This window comes from Tachyglossus aculeatus, chromosome 11 (genome assembly GCF_015852505.1).
Source record: "Tachyglossus aculeatus isolate mTacAcu1 chromosome 11, mTacAcu1.pri, whole genome shotgun sequence".
NCBI lineage: Eukaryota > Metazoa > Chordata > Mammalia > Monotremata > Tachyglossidae > Tachyglossus > Tachyglossus aculeatus.
This window is the reverse complement of record NC_052076.1, coordinates 56024560-56039926: the sequence shown is the minus strand read 5'-3', so window position 1 is coordinate 56039926 and position 15367 is coordinate 56024560. Positions and strand designations below refer to the sequence as shown.

The 15367-nt window shown below is 47.7% G+C and overlaps 1 protein-coding gene across 1 annotated transcript in view; it reads left to right on the top strand.

The window, feature by feature from the left end:
* ADGRG5 (adhesion G protein-coupled receptor G5) overlaps positions 1–9096 on the top strand; it is a 35287-nt gene extending 26191 nt beyond the window's left edge. The window contains exons 9-15 of the mRNA XM_038754336.1: positions 1266–1308; positions 1623–1729; positions 1864–1985; positions 3005–3264; positions 6130–6247; positions 6620–6897; positions 8346–9096. Of these exons, the coding sequence (XP_038610264.1) occupies positions 1266–1308; positions 1623–1729; positions 1864–1985; positions 3005–3264; positions 6130–6247; positions 6620–6897; positions 8346–8428 (1011 nt within the window). The 3' untranslated portion in view covers positions 8429–9096. The remainder of the gene's footprint in view (positions 1–1265; positions 1309–1622; positions 1730–1863; positions 1986–3004; positions 3265–6129; positions 6248–6619; positions 6898–8345) is intronic.
* The last annotated feature ends 6271 nt before the right edge of the window (positions 9097–15367 follow it).

Here is a 15367-nt window from a genome sequence, read left to right as displayed (position 1 = left end):
GAACACTGGGACCCAGTTACCCAATTTCTCAGGATAGATATAGATTTGAAGAGAAATGAACCTGAGGTGGATACTTCTATTTTAAAGTAGTTGGTTATGGTATTTATTAAGCACTTAATTTTGTGCCAAACACTGGGGAGCTACAAATCTAACAGATCAGATAGTCCCTGCCTCACGTAGGGAGGGGTTATCGAGAAAGAATCGCCAGCCTGCACGTGTAGGAGTCTAAGATTAATCTGGACCTGATCACAAAGGAAGCCTCTCTTTGCCCCAGAGACGCTTAGCTTTGACTCCTGACCCTTATTTCCAAAATCCTGCTTTCCAATCCAGCAGCTTTGAAAAAATCACCCCATCTCATCAACTCCCGACAGATCATCTGGGGACTGTTGAAGCTGGAGCCTCATTCCCACTTTGGGTCTCAGTTTCTTTACCTGTAAATCATATTTATTTTATTTTGTTAATATGTTTTGTTTTGTTTGTTTCCCCCTTCTAGACTGTGAGCCCGTTGTTGGGTAGGGACCGTCTCTATATATTGCCAACTTGTACTTCCCAAGCGCTTAGTACAGTGCTCTGCACACAGTAAGCGCTCAATAAATACGATTGAATGAATGAATGAATGAATTTCCCTTGCCCTCTTCACTCCTTTTGCAGAGGATTACAAGGAAACTAGGAGGATGATGAGGGGTCTGGGGGGTGAAGGGGTCCTCAAGAAGTTCTAAGTCTAAACAAAGAGATAATAATAATAATAATAGTAATAATGGTAATAATAATAATCCTGCCCTGGGCATGAGATGAAAAACACTTCCATGTCTGAGAATTCTGTTGTATCTTAGTCTCCCAAGCACTTAGTGCAGTGCTCTGCACACAATAAGCACTCAATAAATAAAACTGATTAATTCATAAGTGCCAGGTGGGTTGTGTGTCTATGTGTATAGGTATAATAATAATAATAATGTTGGTTTTGTTAAGCACTTACTATGTGCCAAGCACTGTTCTAAGCGCTGGGAGGATACAAAGTAATCAAGGTTGTCCCACGTGGGGCTCACAGTCTTAATCCCCATTTTACAGATGAAGGAACTGAGGCACAGAGAAGTTAAGTGACTTGCCCAAAGCCACACAGCTGAGAAGTGGCAGGGCCGGGATTAGAACCCACGACCTTTGACTCCCAAGCCCGGGCTCTTTTCCACTGAGCCACACTAGGTATCTTCTGACCAGAGGTGGTGGGAAATAACCTTCTGCTCTGGCTTCTCTTCCCCCTCTTTTAGGAAACAGCTGATATGACCTGTGTCTTCTGGAAGGAGGGAGAAGGTAATGTTGGATGAGGGTTCTGGTTTCTTGCTAGGGGGATAGTACCCACTGTTACTCCCGGACATTGTGGCAAGAAGTTGCTGAGGGTGAGAACGGAGTCAAAACATTTGGTTGGAGGCCTACGTGATCTCCACCTGGAGAGACCGAGATGGTGGTGTTCAGGAGAGAGATCCTAGGGCTTTGAGGGCCAAACTGGTCCTTGTAGGTGTGGAGTCACGTAGACGGGCCTGAAAACCTCACTGGACTTCCTGTATGTCTGAGCCCCGCTGATTTCGGAGCAGGTTTGAGTTGCCAGCCTTCTCTTCTCCTTGTAGGAAAACAGAGTTCAGGTTCTTGGGAAAGTGACGGCTGCCAAACCATCAGGGAAAAGACGTGGGTTCGGTGCCGCTGCAACCACCTCACCTATTTTGCCGTCCTGATGGTATGTGCCCATCTCCTGTGGCGGGCCTGGCTTACCCCAGCGGGTAGAAGTTCCCAAGCGGGAACTGTTTTGCAGCAGCAGATCCCTTTCCGTCTCCCCTCCAGAGTCTGACTTCCAGCTTCCTGTGTTCGCAGAAAATCTCCTCCGCCGAGATTGATGAGGAGCTGCTGGCCCATCTCACCTACATCTCCATCGCGGGCTGCAGCATCTCCGTGGTAGCTTCCCTGCTCACGATCCTGCTCCTCCTCCGCTCCAGGTAATCTCCGGGAGGGGCTGGGCGAAGGAAGATGGGGCAGCCAAGTGGGTCTAGGCGGCTTGGGCTAAGTTCAGGACGGGACCAAGTTCAGGACAACTCAGGTGGAGGGGTCTACTGCTGCCGGTGTGCATCCCAGGGGCTGAGTTCCATCTGCTCGGACAAGAGTCCAGTCCCTGAGCAGCCCCGACTGTGTCCGTTCAAGTGGCTAGATCCAGGCCAGGCTCAGAGCCCACTGTTGGGTATGGACTGTCTTTATATGGTGCCAACTTGTACTTCCCAAGCGCTTAGTACAGAGCTCTGCACACAGTAAGCGCTCAATAAATATGACTGATTGATTGATTCCCTGTCCCTCACTCTAGGTGGGTCACGGATGGGTGTGGGGCCAGGCAGGGAATGGAGGTGCAGCTGCTGGGTGGTCTCCAGGCCGAGCAAAGCTCACTCACTCCCGGGGGCCCCTCGAGGAGACCAGGACCCCAGGCAGGTCTACATCGAGGCAGGCATGGAGAAGCAGCGTGGCTCAGTGGAAAGAGCCCGGGCTTCGGAGTCAGAGTTCATGGGTTCAAATCCCGCCTCCGCCAATTGTCAATCAACCAATCGTATTTATTGAGCGCTTACTGTGTGCAGAGCAATGTCAGCTGTGTGACTTTGGACTTCCCTGTGCCGCAGTTACCTCATCTGTAAAATGGGGATTAAGACTGTGAGCCCCACGTGGGACAACCTGACCACCTTGTAACCTCCCCAGCGCTTAGAACAGTGCTTTGCACATAGTAAGCACTTAATAAATGTCATCATTATTATTATTTCATCGGGCTTGGGCCGGGCTGAGATTCTGTAGGTTTGGGGCTGAAAGCGGCCAGCTGGGTGGAGGCCGGGTCTGAACGTGGCCTGGTTGGGAGGAAGCTGAGGCTGCTGGCCAGGCCGGGGCCGCCCGATACCTCCAGCCAGGACGTGCTCTCTGGCCTCTGCTCAGGCTGGTGGGCCCAGGTAACCTTCTGCAGTGCCCGGGACTCCTTCCACAGGAAGAAAGACAATTGCTTATGGCAGATCCACATCAACCTCCCCGGGTCAGTGCTGCTTCTGAACGGAACCTTCTTGCTGGCCGTTGCCCTGGCATCTGAGGGCCCAGGGTGCGTGGCCCTGGCCTCTTTCCTGCACTTCTCCCTGCTCAGCTGCCTGACCTGGATGGCCATCGAAGGGTTCCACCTCTACCGGCTCCTGGTGCGCGTATACAATATCTACATACAGCACTACCTTCTCAAGCTCTGTGCCTTAGGCTGGGGTGAGTGTGTTTCCTGTTCGCCTCCAGAAATTAAATATGGCCTAGTAGTTAGAACACGAGCCTGGGCATCAGAAGGTCATGGGTTCTAATCCACTTGTCTGTTGTGTGACCTTGGGCAAGTTGCTTCATTTCTCTGTGCCTCAGTTACCTCACCTGCAAAATATGGATTAAGACTGTGAGCTCCATGTGGGGCAGGGACTGTGTTCAACCTGATTACATTGTATTTACCCCAGTGTTTAGAACAGTGTCTGGCACATACTAAACGCTTAACAAATGCCACAGCAATTATTGTGGGCCCATCCTCTTTCCACTAGATCAGGCTATTCCTCAGTGAATTATTCTCGTTACACTGTTGGCTCTTGGAGAAGGACACTGTGGTTTTTGTTGGATGTGTCTTTAGAATGGGCAGGCTGTTTATCTCAGTTTAACTTTGGAAACGGATCGGTTCAAATGGAAGTCCAGCTGAGATTCACACGCCCAACCCCTCTGCTGTGATTGAGCATTTTACGATAAAACCACCTGGGATTGGGGTGGAGTGACTATTTCAGCGCCATTTGCGAGAGGAAGAGATGAGGGGTCTTTCCAGCAGGCCAGGGATTGTTCTGAGGGGTGGCCCATCCCTCAAACCTGAGTTCCACTCATTCTGAACTCCAGTCAGTCAGGCAGTCAGTCCATCGAACTTATTGAGCGCTTACTTGTGCAGAACACTGTACTAAGTGCTTGGGAGAGCACAGAACAACAATAAAAATAACTGCTCAGCTGCTGGACTCCAATCTCCCCGTTACTGGCCCATGCCCCTGTTCTGTAAGGTGCAGGGGGTAATGCTCTCGATTCCTCCCACTTGACAACGTCTTCCCGCTCCCCTGTTCACTGTTTTCTTCAGGGGGTGGTGGAATGTGGGGAAGGCAAGTAAAGATGGAGCCAACCCCTGGACAATAATTATGGTACTTATTAAGTGCTTACTCTGTACCAAGCACTGTTCTACGCATTGGGGTAGATACAAGTCATTCAGGTTGGACGCCATCCCCGTCCCATATGGGGCTCACATTCTTAATTCCATTTTACAGATAAGGTAAATGAGGCCTAGAAAAATTAAGTGACTCGCCCAAGGTCATTCATTCGTTCAATCATATTTATTGAGTGCTTACTGTGTGCAGGGCACTGTAGTAAGCACCTGGAAAGTACAGTATATCAATAAAGAGAGACAATCCCTGCCCACAATGGGCTTACAGTCTACAGGCCGCACAGCAGACATGTGGTGGAGCTGGGATTAGAACCCAGGTCCTTACAATTCCCAAGCCTGTGCTCTATCTGCTGATTCTGCCCCAACTTGGGCCCTTGAAGAAACAGATCAGGGACTCTTCCTTCTTTTCCCACTTCCATGTCTCCTACTGGACAACCCTGAGGGGCTTCAGGTCTTGTGATGACCTTGACGGATTCTGGAATCTTTGGCAAGTTGCTTCTGGAGAATAAAATAATAATAATGATAATAATGGCATTTATTAAGCGCTTACTATGTGCAAAGCACTGTTCTAGGCGCTTGGGAAGTAGAAGTTGGCAACATCTAGAGACGGTCCCTACCCAACAGCGGGCTCACAGTCTAGAAGGGAGAGACAGACAACAAAACAAAACATATTAACAAAAAATAAGTAGAATAAATATGTACAAATAAAATAAATGAATGGAGTAATAATATAATAATAATGGCATTTATTAAGTGCTTACTATGTGCAAAGCACTGTTCTAAGCGCTTGGGAAGTACAAGTTGGCAACATCTAGAGATGGTCCTTAACCAAAAGTGGGCTCACAGTCTAGAAGGGGGAGACAGACAACAAAGCAAAACATATTAACAAAAAATAAGTAGAATAAATATGTACAAATAAAAAGCAGTGTGGCTCAGATGAAAGAGCCCGGGCTTTGGAGTCAGAGGGTTCAAACCCCGGCTTTGCCAATTGTCAACTGTGTGACTTTTGGCAAGTCACTTTACTTCTCTGTGCCTCAGTTCCCTCATCTGTAAAATGGGGATTAAGACTGTGAGCCCCCCGTGGGACAATCTGATCACCTTGTAACCTCCCCAGTGCTTAGAACAGTGCTTTGCATATAGTAAGTGCTTAATAAATGCCATTGTTATTACTATTATTATTTTTCTGTTTTCTGGGCACAGTTTTCACACCTGTCACATGGGAAGAATGGGCCCCATGCCCCCCTTCCTTTGTAGGAATGAAACGGCTCTGAAAAGGCTGAGAACAGTGTGGCCTAGTGGAAAGATCATAGGAGTCAGTTGACCTGGGACCTAGATTCTAATCCCGGCTCTGCCACTTGCCTGCTGGGTGACCTTGCACAAGTCACCTAATTTCATTTGTTTTCATTCAGTAATATTTATTGAGCACTTACTGTGTGAAGAGCACTGTACTAAGCACTTGGGAGAGTACAATAGAACAATAAACGGACACATTCACTGTCCACAACGAGCTTACAGATTAGAGTAATTTAACCAGGCCTGACTGTGCCTCATTTTCCCCTCTGTATAATGGGGATTAAATACCTGTTCTCTCTCCACATCAGACTGTGAACCTTATGAAGGACAGGAACAGCGTTCATCCTGATTATCTTGTACCAACCCCAGTGCTTAGTATGGTGTGTAGCACAGAATAATCACTTAACAAATACCACAGTCATTATGATATAGGCCCTTTTGTTTCCTGCTCTCATGTTGCCTGTTAGGTATACAGTGGCAGTTCTCCTGAATTTACCTGGCAGTTACTAACACAATTTTCCTTGCTTCCTGGACACTGCCTTCCCCTGTGCTGGGGGTGTCTTACCCTCTTACCCCATCCATCCATTTTTTCCTGTTTTTTTCTGCAGGTTTTCCCTCCTTGGTGGTCCTGTGCCTTCTCCTCATCGATAGAACCATATACGGATACCATGAGATTAAGTTCAGTACCAGAAATCCAAATGCCACCAGCTCCAACAGCTCTGCCTTGTGAGTGTTTGGTGGACTCCGGACCCCCGCCTCTTGGGTCTCCTGGGCAGCACCAGGGGAGAAAAAGGTTTGGAGGTGGGCGGGGTGAGGGGAGGAACACTTTGGGCTGAGAACTGAGACTTCTGACTTTCGCTGTCAGCTCTGTCCAGGTTGCTGGATGCCGAAAGTGGATGTTTCCTATAACCCTACAGCCCAGATGTAGGAAGGTGGGCAGCTGTGGGGTCGGTACCCAGTGTCCAAAAACAGGCAGGTGCTTCTCCCCACCCGGGGGATTCCTGAGAGCCCCCTCTCCCCAGTGTCAGTTGTAGTGCCCAGGCTGAGGAAACTCTAGCATTAACAGGTGCTAATACTCTGGAACCTTTTCTGCCCCAGGTGCTGGATAAATTCCCAGATGGTCCAGAACGTCTTTGTCCTGGGCTATGGGGGTGTCATCATACTCTTCAACCTGGTCATCCTGATCCTCGTGGTGAGAGTGATCTGGGGCCTGAGAGCCAAGAACTGTCAGCAGAAGATGCAAGGCCCTATGGTTTTCCGGGACATGCTCATTATCCTGGGTCTGACTGTCCTGCTGGGTACCACCTGGATCTTGGCCTTCTTCTACTTTAAAGTGGTCCAGGAATTCCTCTTCTCCATCATCAATTCCCTCTATGGTCAGTAACCATCCCCGGACCTCATGGCTGGGCCTCGAAAGGGCAGGGAGAAGAGAGGGGGGTCTTTGGGAGGGAGGGGAGGCAGAGACCTTACTCGTCTGACTCTTGCAGCAGCAAAACTGTCCAAGACACCTCTGATACGAGGATATCCTTGAGTTAGGGCTTCCCAAGCAATCTCACTCTACGGGAAGTTATGGGTGTCAGCCAACAGGGCAGCTGACGTCAGAGGCCTGACCCACCCTCCCCTGACAGAAACTGGCCCTGAATCCTTCCTGCTCCCAAGATCATCTCCCAGTTCTCCGCCAGTCTCTGATTCACGTCTCTGTAGTAGAGTCCCTGCTAGTGCTCAGATGTGGGGAAGGTTGTGATTTCTCCCTTTTTCGATACATCAACAATCGGGGGGATTTGTTGAAGGCCTTCTGAGTGTGAAGTACTGTACTCAGCACTTGGGTGAGTACAGCATAATAAGAACTGGGGGCTTTGTTCAGCGCTTACTCTGTCCGTTGCAGGATAATCAGGTGGGACACAGTCCCTGTCCCATATGGGGCTTGCAGTCTATGGGAGGAGAGTGGGTGTCTTAGCTCCATTTTACAGATGAGGAAACTGAGACCCGGAAAAGTTAAGTGACTTGTCCAAGGTCACCCAGAAGGCAAGTGGCGGAGCTGAGATTAGATGTAAGACCCGTGTCCCCTGCCCGCTCTTGCTCAGCCACTACTAGAGAAGACTGACATAAAGAATTCACAAATAATGTATATAGGAGGGTGTAACAGAAAGTAGTTAAAGTTTTATCAGGATCAGTAGCAGAACAAGTAACTTGTATCTACCCCAGTGCTTATAACAGTGCTTGGAGCATAGTAAGTGCTTACAAAGTACCATAACAATAACAATAATAATTAGGTAACTGAATATACAGATTAGAATCCAAATCCAAGTAAACATACATGCACATAAGGTTTTTTTTTTTGGTATTTGTTAAGCACTTACTATATGCCAAGCACTGTACTAAGCGCTGGGGTAGATACAAAATAATCTGGTTGGACACAATCCCTGTCCCACATAGAGCTCATAATTTTAATCACCATTTTGCTGATGAGGTAACTGAGACACAAAAAAGTTAAGTGACTTGCCAAGGCCTAAGTGGTGGAGGTAGGATTTGAACCCAGGTCTTCTGACTTCCAGCTCTTTCTACTAGGCCATGCAGATTTTCAGAGTGGAAGTTCTGTTGAATACGTAAGTGCTAAGGTTGCCTGTTGTGTTGATTTAGCTGCCCTGACTCAAGGCTGTTGGTCTCTTGACTATATCCCCACAAGGGATAGGGACCACATCTCACTTCCCCCTGCGTATCTTTCCCGTTGCTTAGGACAGCGCTGTGCACACAGTAAGTACTTAATAATTATTATTACCATTACCATCTCAGTGATCTGTCATTGTTTACCTCTTACTCCTAGGCCTGTTCCTTTTCCTATGGTTCTTCACCCGCAAGAATCATCCTGACCCTGAAAGCAAATCGTCCAGCTCCTCTTCGCGGTGACCAGCCCACAGGAGGTGGCCATCGTGTCTTCTTTCTTTATCTTCGTTTCACCTCTCCCACAACCCCATCACAGATGTTAGTCAAGCCTGAAAGGCTGACCGCCCCCCCAGACTGATGTCCCAGGCCAAAAAAGGGTCTCTGAGCCTCCGGGTTTCAAGGCATTTCCAGGAAGCTCTTCTAGGGAGAGTCACAGTGAACCTTGTGCCCTCCACGCTTGCTGCACATAGCACTGCTGGAATGGAGAATGATATTCGAATAAGCAGTCAATCGGTGGTTTTTACTGAAGGCTGACAATTCAAAGCACCGTATCTATTGCTTGGAAGTGTACAGTGAAAGCAAGACACACTCTCACTTCTCAAGGTAGTTCTGATCTAGTCTGGGAGGGAGATGGTATTTGTTTATGGAGGCAGGAAGAAGAACAATACAGTAAGGAGGAGCACAAATATCGCAGGATGAAATAGCTGAATCGTGAGTTGAATGTCCAAATAAATCTACAAATAAGTAAAAGCATTTATTGGAGAGTTGAGGAGATATTCCATTCACAATCCTGCCTAACATGATGTGGGAAGTTGGGCGGGGCCAAGTCAACATTCCCACTGTCCAATCTTTTCCTGGATTTGGTAGGGGTTACCAGCTTCCTAGGGCAATTGTTTGAGATACCGCTTAGCACAGAGCTCGCACACAGTAAGCACTCAATAAATACCATTGACTGATTGATGTCGCTATCTTCATCACTGTTTGGTTACCCATTTCTTTGCTCTGGAAATTTGCCTTTTCATGTTTCCCCATCTGCCCCCTACCCTCTTTATTATCATCAACCTGAATCTTTTTTTCTCTGGCCCCAGCATGGCTGCAAAACAAAGCATGCCTGAAAAGCAGTGTGGCCTACTGGTTAGAGCACAAGGTTGGAAGTCAGAAAGACCTGAGTTCTAATCGTGGCTCTGCTACTTGACTGCTGTGTGACCTTGGGCAGTCAGTTCACTTCTCTGGGTCTCGATTCCCTCATCTTTAAAATGGGGACTAAAACTGTGAGCCCTATGTGGGACAGGGACTGTATCCAACCTGATTATCTTGTACCTACCCTAGTGCTTAGTACAGTGTCCGGCATATAGTAAGTGTTCAACAAATACCATTAAAAACAAACAAACAAAAAAAGCTAGAGGAGGTGTTGTCAAATTGTACTTTCCAAGCACCTAGTACAGTGCTCTGCACATAGTAAGCGCTCGATAAATAAGACTGAATGAGTGAATGAATGACACCAACATCCTCTTCAGTCTGAATTCCAGGAAAAGGCCCGAGAACAATTCCCATAGCTGAACCCTGGATGACATTCATCAACATTATCATCATCAATGGTATTTATTGAGCACTCACTGTATGCAGAGCACCATTACTAAGTGTACAACAGAGTTGGCAGATCTTTTCCCTGCCCACAATGAGCTTACAGTATAGAGGCAAAGCCCCACTCCAGAAACATGGTGGACTAAACCCACCCAGTATCTTTTCTTTAACCCTCCTCAACTTCTTCTGAACTCCTGCTTGAAATCTTTGGTATCCAAACAGAATTCTATTGAACCTAGCAGCAACACCTTAGGACTGGCCCGCATCCCTACTACTGTGTTTAAACATGGCAAATCTTTATGTCCTGTTTGTTCATCCATCTCAATTCTCCCCTTAGGCTGCTCAGGGGCCGGTTAGGAGAGCTAGCTCTAGGGGAAAGGCAGATACACGCCTTCGCCCGAACACTGTGACTGAGGTGGAAAGTTTGAGCTTTAACTAACAGTACTGTACTGTGACAGATTATGATCGCCGGACAAACAGTAATTGTAATATTTGTTAAGCACTTCCTGTGTGCCAAGCACTTTGCCAAGTGCCAGGGTAGATACAGGATAATCAAATTGGATACAGTCCTGCTCCATATGGGGCTCACAGTCTAAGAGTCCCCTTTTAGACCGTGAGCCCACTGTTGGGTAGGGACTGTCTCTATATGTTGCCAATTTGTACTTCCCAAGCGCTTAGTACAGTGCTCTGCACATAGTAAGTGCTCAATAAATACAATTGATGATGATGATGATAAGAGGGAGGGACATCTCACATTAACCTCCATTTTGAACTGTCCCCCAGCACTTAGTAAGGTGCTCTGCACACAGTAAGTGTTCAGTAAAAATACCTTTGCTCAGTAAAAATTCCTGCTGCCATATGTGACACCCTGAGGGGTCAGAGATAGCTCCTTCCCCTGTTCTTGCCTTAGTTTCCCCAAGAGGAGAATAGAATTGGCTCAGATTTGAGGGGACAATGACTAAAACATTCCAGGAGATCCCATATTGTTTCTATTCCTTCAAACGAGAGGGGTGGCTGTGGTGTTGCAGAAGGGTCCTTGAACCCCTGGCAGGACCTGAGGCAGCCAGGAAAGAGACCCCGGCCAGCTGGAAGCAGACCCTGAGAGAGCGGCCACTTGGACCAGTCCTGTTCTTTTAGACTGTGAGCCCACTGTTGGGTAGGGACTGTCTCTATATGTTGCCAATTTGTACTTCCCAAGCGCTTAGTACAGTGCTCTGCACATAATAAGCGCTCAGTAAATACAATTGATGATGATGATGTTCCAGGTGTGCTTGTTTCCAAGGGCATCCTCCCACGAATGCCTGCCGTGGGCCCCGGTCTCCATGGTAACTTGTCCCCAGTGGGTCCAGCCATCCTGGGTTGGTGGCAGCACGCCATCCGACGGGAAGAGGGGCTTGGGGGCGTCCCGAGAGGCATTCAAGCTTTTCCCGGAATGGGCCTGGTTCAGCTTTGGCACTGTCCGTAGGGTAGGGGACTCGTTGTGGGCAGGGAATGTGTCCGTGTATTGTTATACTGTACTCTCCCAAGCACTTATTACAGTGCTTTTTACAGAGTAAGCGCTCAATAAATACAACCGAATGAATGAATGGACTGAGCAGAACCTCCCCAAAAGGCAGCCAGGAGACTCGCTGAGATGGCCAGGAGATGGCACCCCATCTTCGCAGAGACTAAGTCAGAGATGCCCATCGGGCTTTCGCTTCAGTAGAGGGATCATCATCATCATCAATCGTATTTATTGAGCGCTTACTATGTGCAGAGCACTGTACTAAGCGCTTGGGAATGAGCTGGCCAGTGTGCTCTGCCCACCAGCCTGCCCATATTCTGTCTGGAGGACTGGCCCCTGCCTTACCCTATTGTCTCCACCCTGCTTAGGGGGGGACCCAGCAGGCTGGAGAGAGGGAGAAACTCAGTGTTGCTCAGATGAGGATTAGTCATCTGGTTCATTTCAGTCATTCATCCATTCACCCTCTTCATTCAGTCATTCAATCGTATTTATTGAGCGCTTAATAAAGCACTGTACTAAGCGCTTGGAAAGTACAGTTTGGCAACAGATAGAGGCAATCCCTACCCTCCGCACATCCGCCAAGCTAGCTCTCTTCCTCCCTTCAAAGCCCTACTGAGAGCTCACCTCCTCCAGGAGGCCTTCCCACACTGAGCCCCCTCCTTCCTCTCCCCCTCCTCCCCCTCCCCATCCCCCTCGCCTTACCTCCTTCCCCTCCCTACAGCACCTGTACATATGTTTATGTTTGTACATATTTATTACTCTATTTTATTTGTACATATTTATTCTATTTATTTTATTTTGTTAATATGTTTTGTTTTGTTCTCTGTCTCCCCCTTCTAGACTGTGAGCCCACTGTTGGGTAGGGACCGTCTCTATATGTTGCCAACTTGGACTTCCCAAGCGCTTAGTCCAGTGCTCTGCACACAGTAAGCACTCAATAAATGCGATTGAATGAATGAATGAATGAATACAACGGGCTCACAGTCTAGAAGACGGGCTCCCACAGGTCTCTAATAAAGAATCAGCGTGGCTCAGTGGAAAGAGCACGGGCTTTGGAGTCAGAGGTCATGGGTTCAAATCCCGGCTCTTCCACTTGTCAGCTGTGGGGCTTTGGGCAAGTCACTTAACTTCTCTGTGCCTCAGTTGCCTCATCTATAAAATGGGGATTAAGACTGTGAACCCCCCCTCGTGGGACAACCTGATCACCTTGTAACCTCCCAGGGCTTAGAACAGTGCTTTGCACATAGTAAATGCTTAATAAATGCCATTGTTATAATAATAATAATAATGGCATTTATTAAGCGCTTACTATGTGCAAAGCACTGTTCTAAGCACTGGGGAGGTTACAAGGTGATCAGGTTGTCCCACGGGGGGCTCACAGTTTTAATCCCCATTTACAGATGAGGTAATTGAGGCACAGAGAAGTGAAGTGACTTGCCCAAAGTCACACAGCTGACAATTGGTGGAGCCAGGGCTTGAACCCATGACGTCCGACTCCAAAGCCCGGGCTCTTTCCACTGAGCCACGCTGCTTCTCTATTATAAAGAATGAACTTTAGTCCTGCTTAAGGAGTTTTATTTGGGGCTTGAAGGGAGCAGGGAAATATGTGTGAGGAGGAAGGGCTCATTTCTTGCTTCCAAGGGTCTCCTCCTTGGATGTCTGGAGGCTGCTGGCTCTGACCCCTTTTCATCCCTTTCGGCCTGATGAAGGAGCATGGCCTAATGGATAGAACGCGCACCTGGGAGTCTATTCCTGGCTCTGCCACTTATCTGTTGTGTGACCTTGGGCAAGTAACTGCACTTCTCTGTGCCTCAGTTCCCTCAACTGTAAAATGGGGATGAAGAATGTGAGCCCCATGTGGGACAGGAAATGTATCCAACGTGATATGCTTGTATCCATCTCAGCACTACAGTGTCTGGCACCTAGGAAGCTCTTAACAAATATCACAGCTATTATTATTATTATCAACAATAATAAAAGTGCTTACTATGTGTCAAGCACTGTACTAAGCACTGGGGTAGATGTAAGAAAATCAGGTCAGAAATAGACCCCGCCTTCATGAGGTTTACAGTCAAAGGGGGAGGGAGGACAGCTATTATACCCATTTTTACAAGTGAAGAAACTGAAACATGGAGAAGTTGAGTGACTTGCCCAAGCCACCCAGCAGGCAAGTGGCAGAGCCAGGATGAGAACCCAGGTCCCCTGATTTCCAGGCTCATGCTCTTTCCATTAGACCACACTGCTTCTCTGCACCAGTCTGTTTTTCCATCACACTCTGCTCTGGCCTCTTGCCCTGATGACTCTTACTGGTTAATCAGACCTCGGGAAAGTGGAAATCTACAGGGAAAGATGACAGGAAGTCAGGGAACAAGTGGAAACTAGTCATCCCCATTGGTTGTCTGCTAAGCAGGCACTGTGGAGTCTATGGAGGAGGCAAGGGAGCAGCGAGGCCTAGTGGATAGGATATGGACCTGGGAATCAGAAGGACCTCGATTTAATTCTTATTCTGAAACTTGTCTGTTGTGTGACCTTGGGTCAATTAAAAAAATAATAATAAGCAAACATTCTGTCATTCTCTTCAAACCTTTCCTGCTTTGGATGCCTGCTCATTGCTCTGCCCACAGCTCCTTCTAAATCCTTATTTACTCAGGTGCCTTCTTTCCCTCCCTCTCATTACTGACTCATGTCCCTCCATAAATATGGAACTGTCCCCACCCCCTTCCAGCCTCCTTCTAGCTGATGAATCGCCTCCTGCGTCTGCTCATGAGTCTTGTTCAGAAAGCCTTCTCTGAGTCTCTTTAGAGCCCATATTCAGTGGGGCATACTGGGCTGTTGCTTGGTTTAGGTGCCATGATAGCTCATGCCATGACTGCCCTTCTCTTCCTGCTTATATTGCACAGAACTGCTTATGTTTCCCTGGGGTCTAATCCTGTCAAAGAAAAGAAACGGTAAGAGTCAAGGGAGGACAATCAAGCCAGAGAGATTGTCTTCAAGAAATGTAGTTTAAGAAGACAAAACTACTAAACTACTGTCTCTCCCTTTTAGACTGTTGTCTCCCCCTTTTAGACTGTGAGCCCACTGCTGGGTAGGGACTGTCCCTGTATGTTGCCAATTTGTACATCCCAAGCGCTTAGTACAGTGCTCTGCACATAGTAAGTGCTCAATAAATACGATTGATGATGATGATGAAGAGGAGAATGACTTGATATCTTTCTTCCCCAAAGTCTAAAGGATCGTCCCTAGACTCTAAGCTCATTGCGGGCAGGGAATGTTTCTGCTAACTCTGTTGTATAGTGCTCGGCACCTAGTAAGCCCTCAATAAATCCCATTGACTGATCTCCCATTGACAAAGTCTCTCTACTGTGAATTCAAATAATTGCAGGTACTTACCATTGCGTGAAATTGGAGTTTACTATTTAGTTACCCTCAGAGACTCGATTAGTCATTTTGGCCTAGCTAGACGTTGTGAGACATTGTGGAGGACCAGAGAGTGCAAATCCACCCCACTCACAGATGGTACGTTCATTAATTGCTGGGCCAAGTGTTTTTATAGATGTCACCCACAGCTGCACAAAGTATTTGTTAAGCACCCAAGAGGTGTGTTAACGCTGCACTAGCTGCTGGAGAAGTATGAACAGTGTTGGCTAATGCTCTGCTTATATTTGGTGACAGAGTGTTTGGGGCATTGGTAATTTAACGGGTAAGATTATCCCCAGAGCACTTTCTTGACACTGCTGCCACCCAGCACCCCCTCGTCCCCCACAACCCCTTTCTGGCAGACAGCAGATGGGCTTGGGTTCCGGAATGAGAGACTGGACAGCTCATTAGAGATGCTCTGATATGGGCAGGAGCAGCGTGGCCTAGAGAAAAGAGCACCAGCCTAGGAGTCAGAAGACCTGGGTTCTAATCCCAGTTCCACTGCATGTCTGCTGTGTGACTTAGGGCAAGTTATTTAGCCAGTCGTATTTATGAGTGCTTACTGTGTGCATAGCACTATACTAAGCGCTTGGGAGAGTACAATAGAGGGATTGTGCCTACTATATTGTATATTGTCTACTATATTACGGAGATGATGTGGTTTAGTGGCTAGAGCT